Source organism: Myripristis murdjan, chromosome 8, assembly GCF_902150065.1.
Source record: "Myripristis murdjan chromosome 8, fMyrMur1.1, whole genome shotgun sequence".
NCBI lineage: Eukaryota > Metazoa > Chordata > Actinopteri > Holocentriformes > Holocentridae > Myripristis > Myripristis murdjan.
The window spans coordinates 16,882,137-16,900,408 of NC_043987.1; the positions used below are offsets into that span (position 1 = coordinate 16,882,137).

At 44.4% G+C, this 18,272-nt stretch overlaps 1 protein-coding gene across 2 annotated transcripts in view; it reads right to left on the reverse strand.

Annotated features, from left to right (window-relative positions):
• Positions 1-2,247: 2,247 nt before the first annotated feature.
• The window catches only part of cep112 (centrosomal protein 112), a 120,767-nt gene continuing 104,742 nt past the window's right edge, over positions 2,248-18,272 (reverse strand). The window contains exons 23-26 of one of the 2 annotated variants that reach the window (XM_030057929.1): positions 11,764-11,853; positions 5,420-5,521; positions 3,217-3,281; positions 2,248-2,608 (exon numbers count right to left, since the gene is read on the reverse strand). In XM_030057929.1, coding sequence (XP_029913789.1) covers positions 2,605-2,608; positions 3,217-3,281; positions 5,420-5,521; positions 11,764-11,853 — 261 coding nt within the window. In that variant the 3' untranslated portion in view covers positions 2,248-2,604. The remainder of the gene's footprint in view (positions 2,609-3,216; positions 3,282-5,419; positions 5,522-11,763; positions 11,854-18,272) is intronic. The other variant, XM_030057928.1, reaches the window with a different exon arrangement.

The window sequence follows — 18,272 nt, forward strand, 5'->3', positions numbered from 1 at the left end:
CGTACAGCAGCCAAACACAGGCCTCCTAGGGTCTGACTCAGAATACAGCTCTATAAAAAGCTTCAGTGACACAGAGCACAGGCTCACACACACACATACACACGCACGCGCATGCACAATGACTTTGTCAATCACACACTGACATACAGTCAATCCCAGAGGTTTGTCATGTGATATACATCTGCATACAAAGCGCTCAGCCACTTACCAGCTCCCCCTGCGAACACACGTGCAAATCGTGTTATAAAACAGGGAAAAGAGACACTGAGTGACCTTACATCAACCTACTCCATGTTGAAAGGAAAAAAACACAGTGCCGCAATCCAAAATCCTGCTGTTTCTGTGGATTCATGTCCCCAGATAACCTGCTACCCATCGTACATAAATAAAACACTCATGAACTAAAAGTGGTTTGCGGTTTGTCTGTGAATTTATGTTGACTGACAGAAAATGCACATTTGCAAATGATAATCCTTTGCGTCATATTTATCAGTCAGCATCATACTTAAACCATGCACACATCCTTTCTGAATCAGTGTCAGGCACGCAGTCATGCAACAGGGTCTTTTTTTTTTTTTTTTTTAACCATCTAAGCATTTTGACAATGTGCAACATATTTGGAAAGGGTATGCTTTTTGAATACTTTATATGGAAATTCATGAAAATCACCAAAATTTTCCCGACCAGCATTTGGTGGAAGAACCAGCGGCAAGCACTAATCCCTGGTGTTAAGTCAGGCTCCCTTGGGTGGGGCTGGGTTTGGCTACCTGCCGCGCAGCAGAGCGATATACTGGAGCAGTGGAAGCCCTGGGAGCTCCCTGGCTGTCACAGAGCAGCCCTCTGCTCTCTCTGATGTGGAGATAACTGAGAGGAAGCAAGGCCTTTGATCCCTAATGGGGCCATGTCGGCTGTTTGGAAATGACATTCATGGCCTGTATTTACACGAACACAATTATGGAGGCTATTTTGGTGGTAGACACAATCAATTAGTGAGCAAAACTATTTCAGGGTCATTTTTTTAGAGCATTAATGCCGATAAAACAAGGCTATGCCCGAAGACTGTTAAGATGCAAATGAACAAAACTCAGGCCTAAGGACAGAATTCAATAACCTTTAGCTCGTCCATGACTCCATGTAGAGTCACCCTGACTCTCACACATGGAAATCAGCACACTTACAAGGCATGCACACTCTCATACACACTTCCTTGCAAGTATGTTTGTGCACAAACCTATGCATGTGCACACACAGACACACTCGCACCTAGAACGATATGTTGCAATAGTTACGAGTCCTCTGTGCACTCCCTCCAGAAACAACAGTCTCTACAAAGGCTTTGTGCTGAAAGACTAAATTCCTGTTTCTCAGATGTCAGTCTGACAGTCCTCTCTGCTTTCTTCTCTCTTTTTTTGTTTCTTCTCTCACTCTCTCTGCCTGGGCAGCAGAATCAGCACATCAAATAAATACAGCGAGGGGTGTAGAGTTTCGTTTGGAGACAGCAGAACAGGTCACGGACAATGGGAACACGTGGAAGTGCGCGAACTGCATGGGTAAAAAGAAAGCAATTCCAATGCAAATAAGTGTGAGGCCTCTTTGAAATCAAATCTGGCTTTTTCAACATAATAACGCCCCCAAACTGTTTTCCAGGAAAAAATAGGATTCCCTTGAAATGATCAGTATTCAAGCCCATGCATTCTTCACCTACCAGAGACACAAAATACCAGCAGAGGGGGGATCATTATGAAGCCCATCCTTGGTCCACCAATTGTTATTATCGTCATAAAACCTCTGCACTCAATAGGCATCGGAGGAGACTTGGAGACATAGTGGCCATTTTGTGGACTCAAATGTCTGGGTCATTCAGCTTGGGTTTGAGTGGAGCCATTGGTAAAACACAAAGTGGTGGCAAAGGCAGAAACACTGGGCCCAAGGACTGTAGTGTTTGGCCTGAGGTTCAAACAATCTACTCCCAGAGCTCTTTATCTGAAACAACCACAAACCCCCAACTACTCTTTACAGTTCAAATGGGGGCTTGAACGGAAAAGCAATGCTAAATAGTGATGGGAGAGATGGGGATTCAAGGTCTTTGACTTTGGTGTAAAGTTACAGAGCTAATCTTGCCTAACATGCATGTTGTGGTCATATAAAAACAAAGGCAACAGCATGACTTCCTTTAATTGACAGATTAATAAGCAGGTATTTGAAGAAGATGAAAAACATGCCCATACAATACAAAAAAACAAGCATCACAAAGAAAAAATATACATCAAGACTTTTATTGAAATGGTGCCTCTTGGTGTGGACTTGACACTTGATAAATGACTTGTCTCACATATCAAATGGAACAATGTAAAAAAAAAAAACTGCTTTGAACATTAAAACAAAGTTTCATTTTCCAACAGAACAAATTAAAATGACAATGAATAAATAGTGTTTTCATTGCTAAAAGTCATGACAGACAACAGCACATAAAACTAAAAAAATAAAATGACTGGTCCGACGACATGACAGGTGTATGAAATACCCAGTCAGAAATGCTCACATCTGAATGGACGTCTTATCCTTCATGTCCCAGTGTAAGGTGCAGCTTTAGTACTTCCATGGTCACCTGTACAGATGGAAATGGGGTGTTTGGGTGTGAAAACAAAACCAGACCTGACGTAGCATCTACACTTGTTCATCCATTACAACGATTCCAAAGAATGTCATCTTAACCACCAATTCATACATGCTCTCTCTGACTGACTGTTCTCTATTTAATTCTCTCCATTAGATTAACATGTCACTCACTAAAGTTGTGTGGCCACTATGTCGAGTCAATGAACAAGTTGTGTAATTTGATTTATGACTGACAGCCAATAGAGATGTTTGCCAAGATGTGAGTGGCAGCATCATTTGACTAGGTCTGTTATCACTCGTTATGTATAGATGCTTTCCATAAAGATATGAATGGCTCTGACAGTTTGATGGATGGGAGGCAAATCAAAGGCTTCAGCACTGGAAATGGTTGTAGGGCATTTAAACAGTTCTTCATCTAATGTACAACATATATATGCGTTTTTAGGTGTTCATAGATGGCCCTCATGCAGTGAACAGATCTATTTGCATTTGTACTCACTCTTTCCAGTGCACTGGTGTGACATTCAGGCATGCACAAAAGTACACAGTTGCATATGCGCATGTACACACCACACGCACAAACACAATCATACTAACCTCCTGCTGCGACAGGCATCCAGGTCCTCCTGCAGCAAAGACGCTCTCTTCTGGAGGAAATTAACCTGCAACACAGACACATACTGCAAACATTAGGGCAGCTCATTCTTCAAGGTTTACTCATTCTGATCACTTGTGTTTCTGGAAGTGCTGAAGTGCGAAACCAGAGCATTAGGATATGGAAACAGGAGGCGGAGGTGGTATGAGGGCTTAGGGCAGTTGGGTTTTTGGGTGCAGGGGTTAGCTAAGTAGAGGGAATGTGGAAGAATGGCTTGGTTGTTGGGTCCGGGGGTCAGGACAGCAGGGGTTGGGGGGTCAGGAGATTAGGGCAGGAGGGTTAGGGCACATGGGGACGAAGAGGAGATTATGAGCCAGAGGTTAGGACGCTGCGAGAGGAGGCCACACTTAGACCATTCTTTTGTTTGGCTACAAGGTATAAGTTTATTTATGAAGTGTCACTGGCTGGAGTGAAAATAAACCCCATCTACATTTACACGGCATCTAGAGCCTGGCAGAATAATCACGACTCCAAAAGAATCTGCATTGTTCTGAGACTACCGTACTGGAGCCGAGGGTGCATTCCTTTCTGTGGGGGAAACCTCAGGAAAGTTCTAGCGTTTCATTTGGCGCTTTGCAGCGGTGAAGTCTATGCAAAACCCCATCGAAATGTGGTCGGATGCCTCCAGAGAGACGAAACTCTCCCCACCTTTTTTTTCCCTCTATGTAAAAATAATGCACTGTAATGTGCAAAACCCGAGACATCGTCGATGAGAAGGGAGACCGTTCTGGTCACGAATTACATCGTATAAACATATCCGATCACAGGGTTGCGGTCTGTGCACTGAAAAGGGATCTTGGTAGAGCTATTCGAAGCAGGCGGGGGTTTGTGACGAACCCCCTTCTACAAAAACTTGTTGTATTGCAGGCCCCTCTCTTCATTACAGAGAAGCCTCTTTTGTTTATGTTGTAAATGCTTAGGAACTGAAAGCCCTTTGCCGCAATTCAGTGTCGAAAAGGGCCCAGGGAAACTAATAAGAGACAGGATTCTGAGTAGCTCCATGGCTGTATTAATGTGGTTGCGGAAGGGATGGTTGTGTGATCTGATGGAGAGAGGGAGAGAGAGAGGGAGAGAGAGAAGGGGGCTTCAAAGAGGAGTGGCGGATCTGAAATGAAAGCCATGTCTATGATTGAATGCCACCCCATCAACACCCCCAGCCACTCTTTGGTCTAGTCCAAATAAATCCAACAAACAACTGTGACACGCATATTCACACAGAGGGTATGGGTCCAGTTGATGATGGTTTTGATCAATTTGTAGCTTGGGAAGGGAAACAAAAGGACAAAATATTAACTTAAAAAAAGCCTTAGAATCACAAAACCGCATTGGATCTTCTTCCCCCAAGTGGACGTGAACTGTTACACTGACAGCCTTTTGTCCAGAACTGAGCTGTGCTGTCATCAGTGATTTTAATTCTTTTTTTTTGTTATACTGTATTGATCACTAGAGGAGAAATTCTCTTTCTACTTGCCTGTCTGCAGGGAGGTCAGAGTGCAGAACCTGCTACAGAGCAGAGCCCGGAGCTGGCGGGATGCAGTGTCTCGCTCAAGCAAACTTCAGCAGCGTAAATTTTAATCTATCATTTGGGTTTGACTTGTAGCATTCAGGCTGAAGGACAGTCTTCCTACTCACCACCCAACCCCACTGTCTCTTGATTCAAAGGTCTATCATAGGCTAATTTTTATGGTTGTAGAATGCCTCCCATATTATTTTCCTGAAATCAGAGAGAGAGCGGCTTTATCCGGCACGTAAAAGGAATTTCACTTATTGGGCAACTCATCTAGCTCACATTAAACAACAAAAACACTACTAAAAATAATACTAAAAAAAGAAAACTAATTTAGGAAAGAGATTTCTTTCAAAAATAGTCCATAGAAAAATGTAGAATTTTAGTGTAAGTACAATTGGCTTACTACAAGTGTAAGTGGTGTATTAAAAACATGGCATATGCAGTATGGTCTACATTCGTTAAATAGAGCACAGCAGACTGTGATGGAAAAGAAAAAAAAAGACAAAACATGGAACTGACCCCAGAACAACGTGAACAAACCAGCATACCTTTTAATAGTCTTGTAACTAAATCCAACCAGAGTGATTATGTTGGGGTCCTTTGTATTTTACTTGTCAAAAAGATGCTGCCCTCACCTGAGCTTTGAGAGAGGTGATGGTGTCCTCCAGCTCCTGTCTGAGTTCGGCTGGCATCAAGCCTTTGATCTTCTCCTCGTACTCCTGACGCACCGCAGTCACCTGGGAGGACGCAGGGATGAAAACCAAACAGCTCAGGTCACTTGGTGGAGGTCAGAGCTGGTTTTGTACAAATGAATGAATAAATGACCAAAATGTATCTTTATTATCCACTCAGACACACAAGCGCGGGCCTTAACATCTTAAAAATTGTGATGTGTTTGCTCTCTTTGTATTCATACTGTTTCTCTTTAAAGCTTTAAACACTTTGTCACAAGTGTTTTGTTAAAAGTGGATCAAGAATAAAGAAGTCCAGTGTATAATGCTGATCTGACAGTTGAAAGAGTGCCTCTGAGTGCCCGACTGCACGTGTGTACTTCCAGACGCTGAGACCGGATGAACAGCTGACTCGGAAGCGGCACACACAGACAGACAGTGGGTATCCCCTCTTTATTCATGGCTCAGAGTATTCCCTCTCTCTTCACAGCTCCTTCACATCTCCACAGGGGGTCCACAGACCAGGCGGCTCGCTCCTCACGACACCCCCTACTGGTCGCTGGCGATTACAGCCAGATACTGTGTGATACAGCACATTTATGGGCTCGACACAGCTGGGTTTGGAGAGGACCGGCCTCTGGTGGAGGGCAGAACACATCAAACACGGCAGGCCCATTGCTAGCTAGCAAGTTAGCTCCACTGGGGAGGACTGGAGGAAGTCTGTCTGGCGCTAAATTACACTTTACTAAACCAGAGTCTGATTACAGAAGTTGAAAAGGGTTTGGTTAGCACAACCCCCCCATTTTACCCACAAACACACATGGATGTACGCGCGCACACACACAGAGGCAGACTGACAGGCACACATGCACACACACAGACACAGAAACACACACAAACACAGAGCATTTACAGTATTGTAAAAGCGTTAACAACGTTTTGAAAAGAACTGCTGAACCAACTAATTAAGTTTTTGGTGAATAGTTTAACAGAGCCTTGAGAAATCAAGCGGAGCTGTGGAAAGTCAGGAGCAACAGTTTTCACCCACATATATCAAGGTGTAAGCGGGGAGAGTCTGAGCATTTCAGCTTCTATAATGTGTTTGACAGAGGCTGGGTCCGGGTAACATTAAGAAAATCCCTGTGCTCCCTATCTCACCCGCTCTCGTCGGTCCATTCTTTCAAGTGCGGAGAATGTGAATGAGGTGCGGGGGAGGGGAAAAAGATTGTTTTTCCTAAAATAATTTTCCTGTTGTGGATTTAACTGATTGTTCTGGCTTTGGCTAATTAATCTTCCTGGGCACAATGAAAGGGATTGGGAAGCACTTCAAAGCAACCCCCAGTATAAATGATCCCAACACGAAGCAGCTCACTTTGTCTCGGCACAGTGTGTAGTAGATTAGCCTGCCACAACTTTGCCAATTTTTCAGGCTCCCTCCGCCCCGTTCGTTTTAACGTGTCGGGCCACTAATCTAGGGGCGAGAGTCCATCAGTTTACAGCAATGTGTCTTCCTCTCCGTGAAAATGGAGTCAAGTGTAATTTGAGAGTGACCTTTTCAAACAAGTGGCGCAAAAAAATGGGTTTCAGAAGCTTTAATTTGAATGTCCAGAAGTTAAAAAATGAGCTGAAGCCATGGGAGTGCAGATTTTCAAAATGTCTATCTCTATCTATAGCAGCGTCAGTAGTCATAACAAAATGGCTGGCCAAGACAAAACACACTCCACTACCTCAGACCAAAGCAACAAACAATGGTTGAATAAACACAACCCTTACCAACCACTCTGAATATAAGTCTAGATTCTTCAAAAGCCAAGTTCCTTAGTTTTGCATTCTTGGTTCATGTATGGTGCAGTCACCGCAGCAATAAGAGATCCGCGCTTGCCTAAATTACAAGCTCCCTTGTGGGAATCCTGTCTCCATTTTCCATCCCATACATTAGAATGGGCAAGGTTACAGTGCATTCACCAGACTGAGCAGAGCGTAGCCGGGAGGACTGGATACTGTACATACAGTCGTAAGGCTGATCAAATTAGACAAGCCATGACTGTTTGCTTTAGGAATAACTCCTACGCCTGTGTGTCTGTGTGTGTTTAGGTGGTGCTCGCCTTCACTTCGAGAAAAGGGGCCCAAACTAGCAATCAGGTATGAGGCTGTACAAAAAGTTGTGAACATGGCACCAATCCTAATGACTTGCGGTCACCTGTGCTGGATCACAAGTCTGAGATTAGGAGTGAGAAAGACAAACAATGCAATATTAAAATTATTAGTTGCACCAAATTGTCCTGGTTATAAAAGGATTCAAATAAACCAGTCTTAGCTTTAAACTTATATTTATTGACCTCATCCTGCACAGTGAGCTCATGGGAGCGACTATGAATGGTTCGAGTCCATTTGTTTGACATGCACAGTATCTTGGATGCCACTGATTGGATTTTGATGAAACTCTGGTGTGTGATGTCTCCCACTGATTGATGTTGGCCTTTCTAAAGACTAGCCTAAAGGTGGTCGTGGTGGCTGGGGCGCCATTTGTTTAATTATATGTACATTATGCATAGTGACTTTCATTAAACAGTTACTGTGGTTGCTTTGAGGAAGGTGTTTGATAATGCTCAGTATCTTGGACGTAATTGATCGGATTTTGACAAAACTATGTGGAATGACATATCTCATTGCTGTTTATCACCATTTTCAAAATTGCGCTGACTGGCATCTGTGATGTTTAACTGTCTGTATGTCATAACCAATAATTTGGACCGCAATGAATGGCACCTGCTTTTCCATTTTCCTTGCTGCAACCAAGAGACGAGGGCCCATTCTGTAATTGCTACTCCACTGCAAGTCTGCATCATTTGTGGGAGGCGTGTTTACTGTTTCTTAAAATAAGGATGCTTTTGTATTTCTGCAATATTGGTGAATGTGTTTTTATCCTAGTGAGTGTTGAAATGCTATACTTACACCTGTAGGTGGATGATACAGGTGTCTGCTCTTACTGTAGAACAGGACTGAGAGGCAAAAACCTTTGTAATCACACCTTTCCATGGTTTGCCTAACTGTAGCTTGGTCCTTGTTTACTATGAAATGTGTGGAGGTGGAGGCAGGAGCCTTTTTTTGTTGTGGCAAAGTATGCAGGGCTAGCACAGACGCACAAAAAAAATGCAGAGTAGGATTGGCAAAGTACCAATTCGACTTTCTGTCTTTGTTCTATCTCTCAGTAATAAAATTCAAAACCAGAAAATCTCTCAAACTCCCTAAAGATATCTGAATAGTTCCCGGAGAGACATTGTTCTTTCAGCTCTACAGCCAGTTCTGAGGTCCCTCCTCTCACATCTCCAGTTTTCCTCGCACAAACACACATCTTTCTCCTCTGCTTCTACATCTTTGTACAGCAAAGGCGTGTTTGTTTCTCTGACAGGTGGCAGGAGGTATATGACAGTGTCTGAAGAAAGCCTCCTCACCATTAAGACAGATGTTTGGTGTGTTTGAACAATACTGCTGATCAAACCTTGCCATGAAGTTTTGGCCATTGACAGATTGTGGATGAGTGAGAGGGGAAGAAAAAGAGGGAGGGGGGGGTTTGCCATTGTTTTCCAAAGCAGCGAAAAAGGACTTTGACTTTTCTCGAGAAAAATCAGGTTTCATCTCTACCCATCTTTTTAAAACGAGATTTTGTTTGTTCCTGATGAAGTGCGGTTCTCCTGTTTTGAAGACTGAGAAGCAGCAGTCGTTTTCCCCTCCCAGTCATCTTAAAGTGACAACATTTCATCTATATATAGTCTTTAGATTGCGGTTTTTACTTCCCCTTGCGTTTGGTACTGTCACATGGCGTGGTTTTTGACAGCTGCCAGCAGAAAGGAACAAGCCCTCGACACTTTCAACGTTCAAATGAAGTTTGTCACGTCGTTGGAAGCTTGATGTATGCTAATGAAGTTGGGGTGTGTACGTGTGTCTGTGTACATGCATGCGTGGGTCGGGGGGGTTGAGGGTGGTGGTGGTGGTGGTGAGGGGGGGTTACCTAGCTGTTGGAAATACATTTTTGATATACCCCCTTGTTCCAAAGTGACAAAAACCTTGTCAGGAACAAGGGGGTATATCAAAAACGACGCCACTCACAAAGTTTGTGCCTCCACCTCCACTGAGTTGGCACTCAGAGAGTTCACCAAGGAGCGATTTGAATTCAAAAATGCTTTCGCTGCGAGAGGGAAAAAAGATAAACCGCTTCACAGATGTGGGGAAAAAAAAGGAAAAAGACAGGAAGAGATTAGAAGTGGCAACAGATCTTGGTAAAGTTCTTAGAACTATGAGATGGATTGGTAGCTGCTGATGTAATGTGCCTCAACAAAAACAGCACACGGGAAAATGACTGAGCCCACAGAACTTAAGTTCAACTCCTCTGCATTTCTGACTATGTCTACATCAATGCAAGCAACAACTACAGATTGGATTTATTTTTTTATTTTACCAAGCTCCCAGGTTGCACAAGGATACATCTCTGAAACTTGTACAGTTCACAGTGCCCACTGTATCATTATGTATTTATACAAAGAGCTGTGCTCTTCAACACTTTGCTCCTCTCTTCAAGGAGAATTGAACCGCACGGTGAGGAGTGAGCTGCTGATCCGCCATTTTAGAGTTGGGGAGCCTGCGAGGGCCCTGCAAGAGTAAGGCAGGCAACATCTGTGTGAAGTCTGGGCAGAAAGGCTGTTTTAGTGTGTGAGGGATCGGATTACAAAGACACGTCTTGGCAGATAAACTAGGGCAATATCATTGTGAGGCAGCTGAGAGAGGAGGCCCCCAGGTTTTATTACCGCACACATACAAAAAAACAGAAACAAAAAACACACACACAGACACATAGACAATGCAGATGCACACAAGACGGACAGAGACAGTCACATACACACACAGAAATACAAATAAACATGAAGGTTATCTTCCTATTCACGCCACACACATGCTGTGTCTCACCTCACCTTAGATGGAAGCAAGGCTAAGGTGGGAGTAAATATATAATTCAGACACAGCCTATCTCACCTCTTACAGGGAGCAATATTGTCATTGTATGGCTTAAGACACACATATGAAAACACACACACACACACACACACACACACACACACACACACACAAAATAAGCACAGAAACTTAAGAAGAGGCTGTGAGAGTACAAACTGAATGACGGCTCTGCTCTACAGAAATGTCCAAGGAGAGCAGCATTTCTCATTTACACTTGCAGCACATGAGGCCCGCAGCAGTTTTGGCAAACCTTTTGCACAACATCTCACCGATAAATTATGCTTCACCTGTCATCCATGATGGATCACACGCAGTATACCAAATAACAGTAACAAAAACAAGAATGTAAACCTAAAAAGAAAAAAAAATCCACAGTAACCCAAACCCTTATCCAGACAATGTGACGTGACCTTACAGGAGGCTAAGGACCAAAGTTCGAGGGTCACTTCATAGGAAACGACACGCAGCTCCTCTGGGGCCGAGTGAGTGACTCACGGCCCCTAAAAACCACTGACCCCTTCCTGCAGATTTATGAAGGCCAGACAGCAAGGTGTGTGACAAGTGTGTGAAGTGTGTACAAGGGTCAATGGGCGTATCTGAGGCCGACAGAAGAGAATGAATGCCTTTGGTGTACATACCAGAACAGCCTCCTGTGTGTGTGTGTGTGTGTGTGTGTGTGTAGTCATTAATCCTTTCTTCTCTGAGTGTCAAGGTCAAAGCAGAGCCTGATTACAGGGCATTCTGGAGTGCTATGGGGACTGTGTATGCATTTGTGTGTGTGTGTGTGTGCATGGGTGTGTGGAAGCTTCCCTCTGAACGCTGGCGGTGGTGGCATGCCTGGCCCTAGGCACTGGCTCTTGAAGCCGGATCTCAAGGAATTTGGGAAATGTGCAAGGGGGCATATCTGACTCTGAACTAGAGAACAAGAGATGGGATGAGGGACGTAGGGAGGGAAGAAAAGGAGGGGAGGAGCCCTGCTTTTTATTTATTTTTTGGTCCTTTGTGACCCTCTGGAGGGGGTAGTAAGGATGGTGACTGAGGGGTGAAGGGCTTCAGGTGATGAGGAGACAAGGGATGGGGGCTGGGGTTGGTTAGGGGTCAAAGAGGCCCAAGAAAGGGCATGTTTAACAAGAAAATGAAGTCAATAGAGAGGAGAAGAGAAGAGACCTGTGGTGAAAACGCTAAGTTTGAGGAGGACGGGAATAGCATGACATTTTACCAACTTTATTTAAGGCATCATAGGAGAGAGAGAGACAGATACAGAGGAAGTAAGAGTGAGAAATGAAGTTCATTACCTGCTCGTCAGTCTCCAGCTCTTTGCTCAGCAGCTTCTTCTCCGAGCAGTGCAGCTGCCTCTGTAGACGTTCCACCTTCTCCTGCAGAGCCTGAGGGGAGAAAGAGACACTTAGTGCTTTTGGCTGATTGATGGAGCAATAACAGCAGCTAGAAACCTCTGCGATGTAACAAAGCATCCAACAGAGAGTGATACACACTGATATGCAGTTATATTTTCGCGGGCGAGAGATGCAGAATATGACCGAATATGAGCGGGAGTTCGAGAAAGCGAGAGACAAAGATGGATGGGGAAAAAAAAAACAAGAGCATTGAAGACATGAAGAGGTAGACACAAGGAAGGACAGAGGAAAACTTGGGAGAGATTCAGCCTGCGATTAGCCCTTGTGTGTTAAAAGGCTAATAATAAAGTCATGACAGTAATTACTGGGAAGCTGGTCTCATTAAGCCCAAACTCATTTCCAGACAAGGACACACAGAAAGAGAGACTTGCTCACTCAGGGAATTAGCAAACTGTCTAGGCTTTTGTAAAGTGGCACTCTTTTGACTTTCTACCAAAAAAAAAAAAAAAAACATTAAGGGGTCATTGTCTCTTTGGTGGCAGTAAGAGATATATATTACCTACACATAATTAAATGGCTAAGAACACTTCTAACATGTATTTCGCCACTGGGGTTGATAAAATTTCCCCTGAGGACGGCAATAAAGAATTGAATCAATTTTGTTCTGGGATTCAGGCAACAAGGAGAGAAAAAGAGAAAAAGAGAAAGAGACTGAGGGAAACTGAGTGAAAGAGAAAGAGAATGTGTGTGTGTGTATGTTGTGTGTGTGTAAAGAGAGGTGGTGGGTAAAAAGAGGGCTATTTTTTTCCCTCTCTGCCTGTAAGTGATAGCAGTGGAAAGAAAAGCGCAGTTCCTGCATGCGACGCAAAACCAGATGTTTTGAGCACACATGTGGACACTTCGCCTTTGATTAGTCCGCACGAAAAGCAGAGCGAATGGTACAGGCATGCATGCACGTACACAAATGTATGTACACTGACCTTTACGTAGCTGTAAAGCTCAGAGATACTTTTGTGCTTTGTATCCGCACGCACACACACACAGACACACACGCACACATTGCACACAACAACAGTGCAACAACTGGTTAGCATCAGTATCCTCATGGTCTCTCCCCCAGAGGAGTTGAGTGAGCAGGCCAGGTGTTGCCTTCTCAGTTCTCAGGGCTGAAGCAAATACAGTCCAGGTGATGGGCTCGACTGCCGTATCTACAACTCCCTCCACTGACATAAATCTCACACACACGCACACACACACACAGCTTGGCCTCAGGGTCAGGCTCAACTTCTAGGCACCAGTGCAATGAAAACTACCTATTACAAGGGGGGAGGAAATGGAGGAAAACAGAGTGAATTTTTTGTTGTCAGTGATATTGTTACATATAAATACGAGACTATGCTGAAATCTGTCTAAAAAATACATTTTCTTTTCATCACATGAAACACAGACACGTGGGTTTACCATGCCCTGCTGCAGAAAGCCCTTTTTGATCAATAGAGCTGGAATATTTAACCCAAACTAGCTTCCATCTGCAGCTTTTCAAACTACCTCACCTAAACTGGACTGATGCAGGTAAATCCTGTGTGTATGGTGTCTCCTCTCAGAGCCGTTCCTCATATAAGTCTAACGTCGACAAGCAGATGGATTTCAAGATCGGCATGCACTACTAGACCATCACGGTACTGAGGCGTGTTCGGTACAGTTTCAGCTTTGCAGTGTGAAATGCAGCTTTTAAGTTTGTTGATCCAATTATCTGCAGTGTTTTCTTGCCAGTCACGATCCCTTCTCCCTCACAGCCAACATTTTTTAAAAATTTTGTTTAATGGTTGAGTCAAAGGCTTAGCCACATCCAAAAGCATTTCTGGTGATGTAGAGGCCAGTTTTACACCCACGTTTGTGTTCGTTGATGTGTGTGAGTGTGAGGGAGGAGTGTGTGGCGAGGTGCATGACCTACAGCTGCTTAGGCACATGTGAGCATTAACAGTGATGTGGATGGATTATCGAGACAGTGAGCATGGATATATACATCAGCGACTGTGACCCCTCCTTTTTCCACCACGTCTGACCAGTGAATGAACCCACTCTAACCCTGACCTCATGCAGCTCTGTTCTCCTGACGTGCTCCTCCAGGCAGGGACGCGGTTGGTGACGAAGATGAGACCGACCTAACCAACCCCCCCTCCCCCCGGAAACCCACTTAAGTTTCCGTGCACTGTGACACAAGATTTCTGGGAAGTAGGCTGACTGGTGGGCCTCACTGCTGACGCGCTCTCCTCTTTCATGTGGCTTCTTTATCTGATGCCTTTAAAATAACGGTGATAGTGGATGTTCACTGCATGTCACTTCATTAATAGAATCGCACAGGCTGCATCCGCTGGTGATTACAAACACCGTATGAGTCAAAACAGCCTTGAATGTGATGAACCTTTACCACTCTGTCAGATGATGACAGACATATGATAAAAGTGGGCTGTGTTAGCGGTTGGAAAGTGATCCAAAAGTGTTCTTTCACTATGAACATCTGTTGCTCCTCCAGCACGGCCCTCCTGATGACCAGTGTCCGCCTCAGACTGGATTACGCCGTGATGCAGTATTGGCCTGAGGGTGTACACCTCCAGTCTGCTCCCTCATGTCTCCCCCTCTCTCAGCTGGATGGATAGCAACTGGATCCTGAAGGCTGATCCAGGGATTGGACTGATAAAGTCCATTACCAAAAAACACTCCTGTGCCAGGGACCTCCAAAACTCCTGGTGGTGGATGATCTCTGGTACACCTTGGAAACGCCTGGCGTTTTTCTCCCAAACTCTAAAGAGAGCTCGTCACTCCCAGGTGTTGCAGCTGTGATCCATCAGTTCTCTATCTCCGTCAGACTATCTTTCATTCTCTCCATCGCTCTATCTCTCTCTCACTCGGTATGTATATGCACAGATGTAATGCAGGGTGCCGGGTCTTTGTATGGTGGGGAGTGTGTGACGGTGCCTGAATGACTGTGCGTGGAGGATCCTGCTAAAGCGTCTCCAGATGCTCAGGGTGATATGGTCTTTATCAGCCACACAGACTGTGATCAATGTGAACAGGCCAGGAAGAGGAGGGAAATCTGATTTCCTGAGGGACGGATTGGAAGGAGGGGTGGGTAAACGGTAAAGAAGGAAAGAGAAGAAAACAGGACACAAAGCAAAGACCAAAAGAAAAGAGGACAGGAAAGTGAAGAGACAGAAAAGATAGCAGATGAGAGAGACAGAGGAAAGACGAAGAATGAGACATGAGGGAGACGAATGACTGGATACAGTGAATAGAGGGGGGCAGTGAGGCACCTTTGCTGTGCAGTCCCACAGTTTGGAGCTGCAAAGCCTCTCTCACCTCTCCATCAGCAGTCTGCCTCTACCTTTCATACCAAACTTTGGCTCAAAGGATTAGTGAGGCACACGCGCACACAAGCACCAACAAACACACTGCTCAGAGCGATCCATGCAGGTATAGGCATGCATTAATATTAACAGCAAAAGTTCTAAAACTGTGAGAGAGCTACGCAAAATCAAATGAGTGCACGATGGCTGGGTTGCATGCGTGCGTGCGCACACACACACACACACACACACACACACACACACACCACTGTGAGACCTGAGTCATCTTTCCTGGGTGGTCCTCCTGCGCAGATAAGGCAAGCATGTTTCCCTCGGGTGAAGTAAAAGCAACAGAGGGCAGGAAAAAAAGCAAAGAATAAAGAAGGGAGGGAATAGCGGGAGGAGGAAAAAAAAGGCCAGAGGCCCCTTTAAACTTGGTGTTTTGTTAGGAGCCGAGCTGCTCTTCATGTGCGGCGGGGCCTTCTATTTGCAGCGTGCTGTCAGAAGTTTCTCCCAAAGTCTGGATTAAAGAGATCCTCTAATGACACTGAGGCCGGACGACTTCAGACAGCAGCAAAAACCTCACACTGCACTGCCTTCAGCCAAGGACACACACACACAAACACACACACACACACACACACACACGCACCCAAGCAGAATGGGTAAACGCAGATACACACACAAGGGGGGAAGAAAGCACACAGAGATACATAAGCAAAGATATGCACACATATGCACGTGCAAACTCTCTCTCTCTTTCTCTCTCTCTCACACACACACACACACACACTGCAGTTTGAGTAGGACAAGGCAGTGTGTATGTGTCTACTGATCCAATAGTAAATAATGAAGGAGGTGCTAACCTCAAGGAGAGATGGATGGCCAGAGAGATGAGCACAGACTCTCTTTTATCTGCACTTTTATCAAAGGACTGGAGGAAAGGTAAAGAAGTGAGGGAAAGGAAGGAGGAGCAGGAGGAGGAGAGGAGAGCTCTCCCTCCAGAGGTGTTAGAGAAGAGAAAGTTTTGCTTTCACTTTGCTGTCTGTCTGTCTGTCTGCTTGTGTCTAGGAATGAAAAGCTGTGCTTTTGCAAGTCGACCAGGACAGCCCCACTGCAAGTTATCATTGATATTGGTATGAATTGACTTGCTTTCGGTACTTTGATGCTTTCCAGCATTTTTCCCAGAGTTGATTTGAACTGAAGTGGGAAGATATTGTGATGCCGGCACTGCTGGAGCTCCCCTCAACAGTGAATAGAATAGTTATTCATACTATTGCAATATGAGCACAGGTTGGCACAGTTACGAAGATGCCTTTTCTGGCACTGATGAAAATAGCGAGACAATTGCCACGGTAATGAAGACATGTTGCAACCCAGCTATGCCCACAGGGGGAACACACTGTTCTCCATCTTTCCGTCTCCTTGAGCTGCTGTGAGCCACAGTAAAAAGAGAATTGGAAACAACTCTGACATATGCACCAATTGCCAACTGTTTATATCTCTGTGTGTGCCTGTGTTTACAGAATAAAGTCCTATCATATACTGAATGTAGTATAACAACTAACAGATTATCAAAAACGAATCAAAATCCATTTTATGAATGTGAAATTGGGTAAAACTGGCAGATGCTATTACAGCCTCAAGTCTCCTGTTATAGCCGTTCTATAAAATGTGGACCTTTGTGAATATAATAATTGTTAAGTTAAGTTGCTACAAATATGATTAGGCAAGACTATATATGTACCATACATACAATCCAATGGAGAGGTATTTCAGCTGTGAGCTTAAGTTAATCTTTTATCCTACTGAATACTACTACAGCTACAATATATCATGTATTTCATGTCTAAAGACATCAGTGTTGCATTTAACTCTAATTTAAATGGTTCAAACTGGGAAGCACCTCTAAAAACGATTAGGCCTTTTACCCGGCAGCAGTGCTGCTTGTTGGGCTGGGGTTTAAATGAGTAATTTCCTCTTGTTGTCCATGAATGGTGCACAGTCCATATGAGCGAGTCGACTGTTCCCACATAGCATCCTGGAATGTTATCTCTCTCCCATTTCCACCTCCTCTGATACAGGGATCAAACACTGCCGGGAATCTGCCCACGGCCGGAAAAGCCATCAATCAGCCGACACCAGGTACACACACACAAATTTACACACCCACATGCACTGACATAACCACCAAGGAGGGGGGGAGAGAGAGAGAGAGAGAGAGAGAGAGAGAGAGAGAGAGAGAGAGAGAGAGAGAGAGGGAGGGAGATATCCTCCTCGCAATCACGTATACTTTGAGAGATCCTTAGCCAAGTTCATATCTTTTATGGACCTGTTCCATAGTTTGCACCTTGATTCCAAGAATGATGAACCAAACCAGTTCAAGAGCCAGACCTTTTTTGGTGGGCAAGGCATAAGAAGACAAAACTAGGGTGCAGCTCCACCTGCAGTGCTACTATCACCTCACTACTTCTTGGGTTTTCAGTTATGTACAGCCATGTATTATAATTGTGTCTCACATGTTTATTTTTACTGTTAACATTTGCAGAAAATAAAATATTGGTAATGTATGCACTCACCCTAATGCTAATCAAGACACCTGTGAAGCTAGAACAGCATCCTTCAGGATAGAAGAACAGAAATTGCCACAGATTATTTATTCAGAGTTCAAGTGATGGCAAAGAGACCACAGTGTTACTCCAATCATATCGTACAACATAACCCAAGTGTTCTGAAGGCAAGTAATTGCACCATGGGTCCAAAAGATCACCATTTACCTCATTATGTAGTTGGATTCCTCGACTACAGCCACAACATTGGCAATGCGACAGTGCATTCAGATGTTGCACACATAAATGCGTTACACACACATCTAACTGAGGTGCTGGGCTGGAGAAGAAACGGCGTGAGAGCGTAGAGCCCACACATTACACACTCCATATGCACCCCTTTAATGAAGAAGACAATGTTTTGATCCGATGTGGATCCTCATTAGATCAAATGACTTGATGCTGATCAGTTTGAAATTGTTCACTTACTCTTTCACAATGTTCTTTCAAGGAAGGATTTATGCCAAATGCAGCTTAGCTGTTTCAAAAAGCA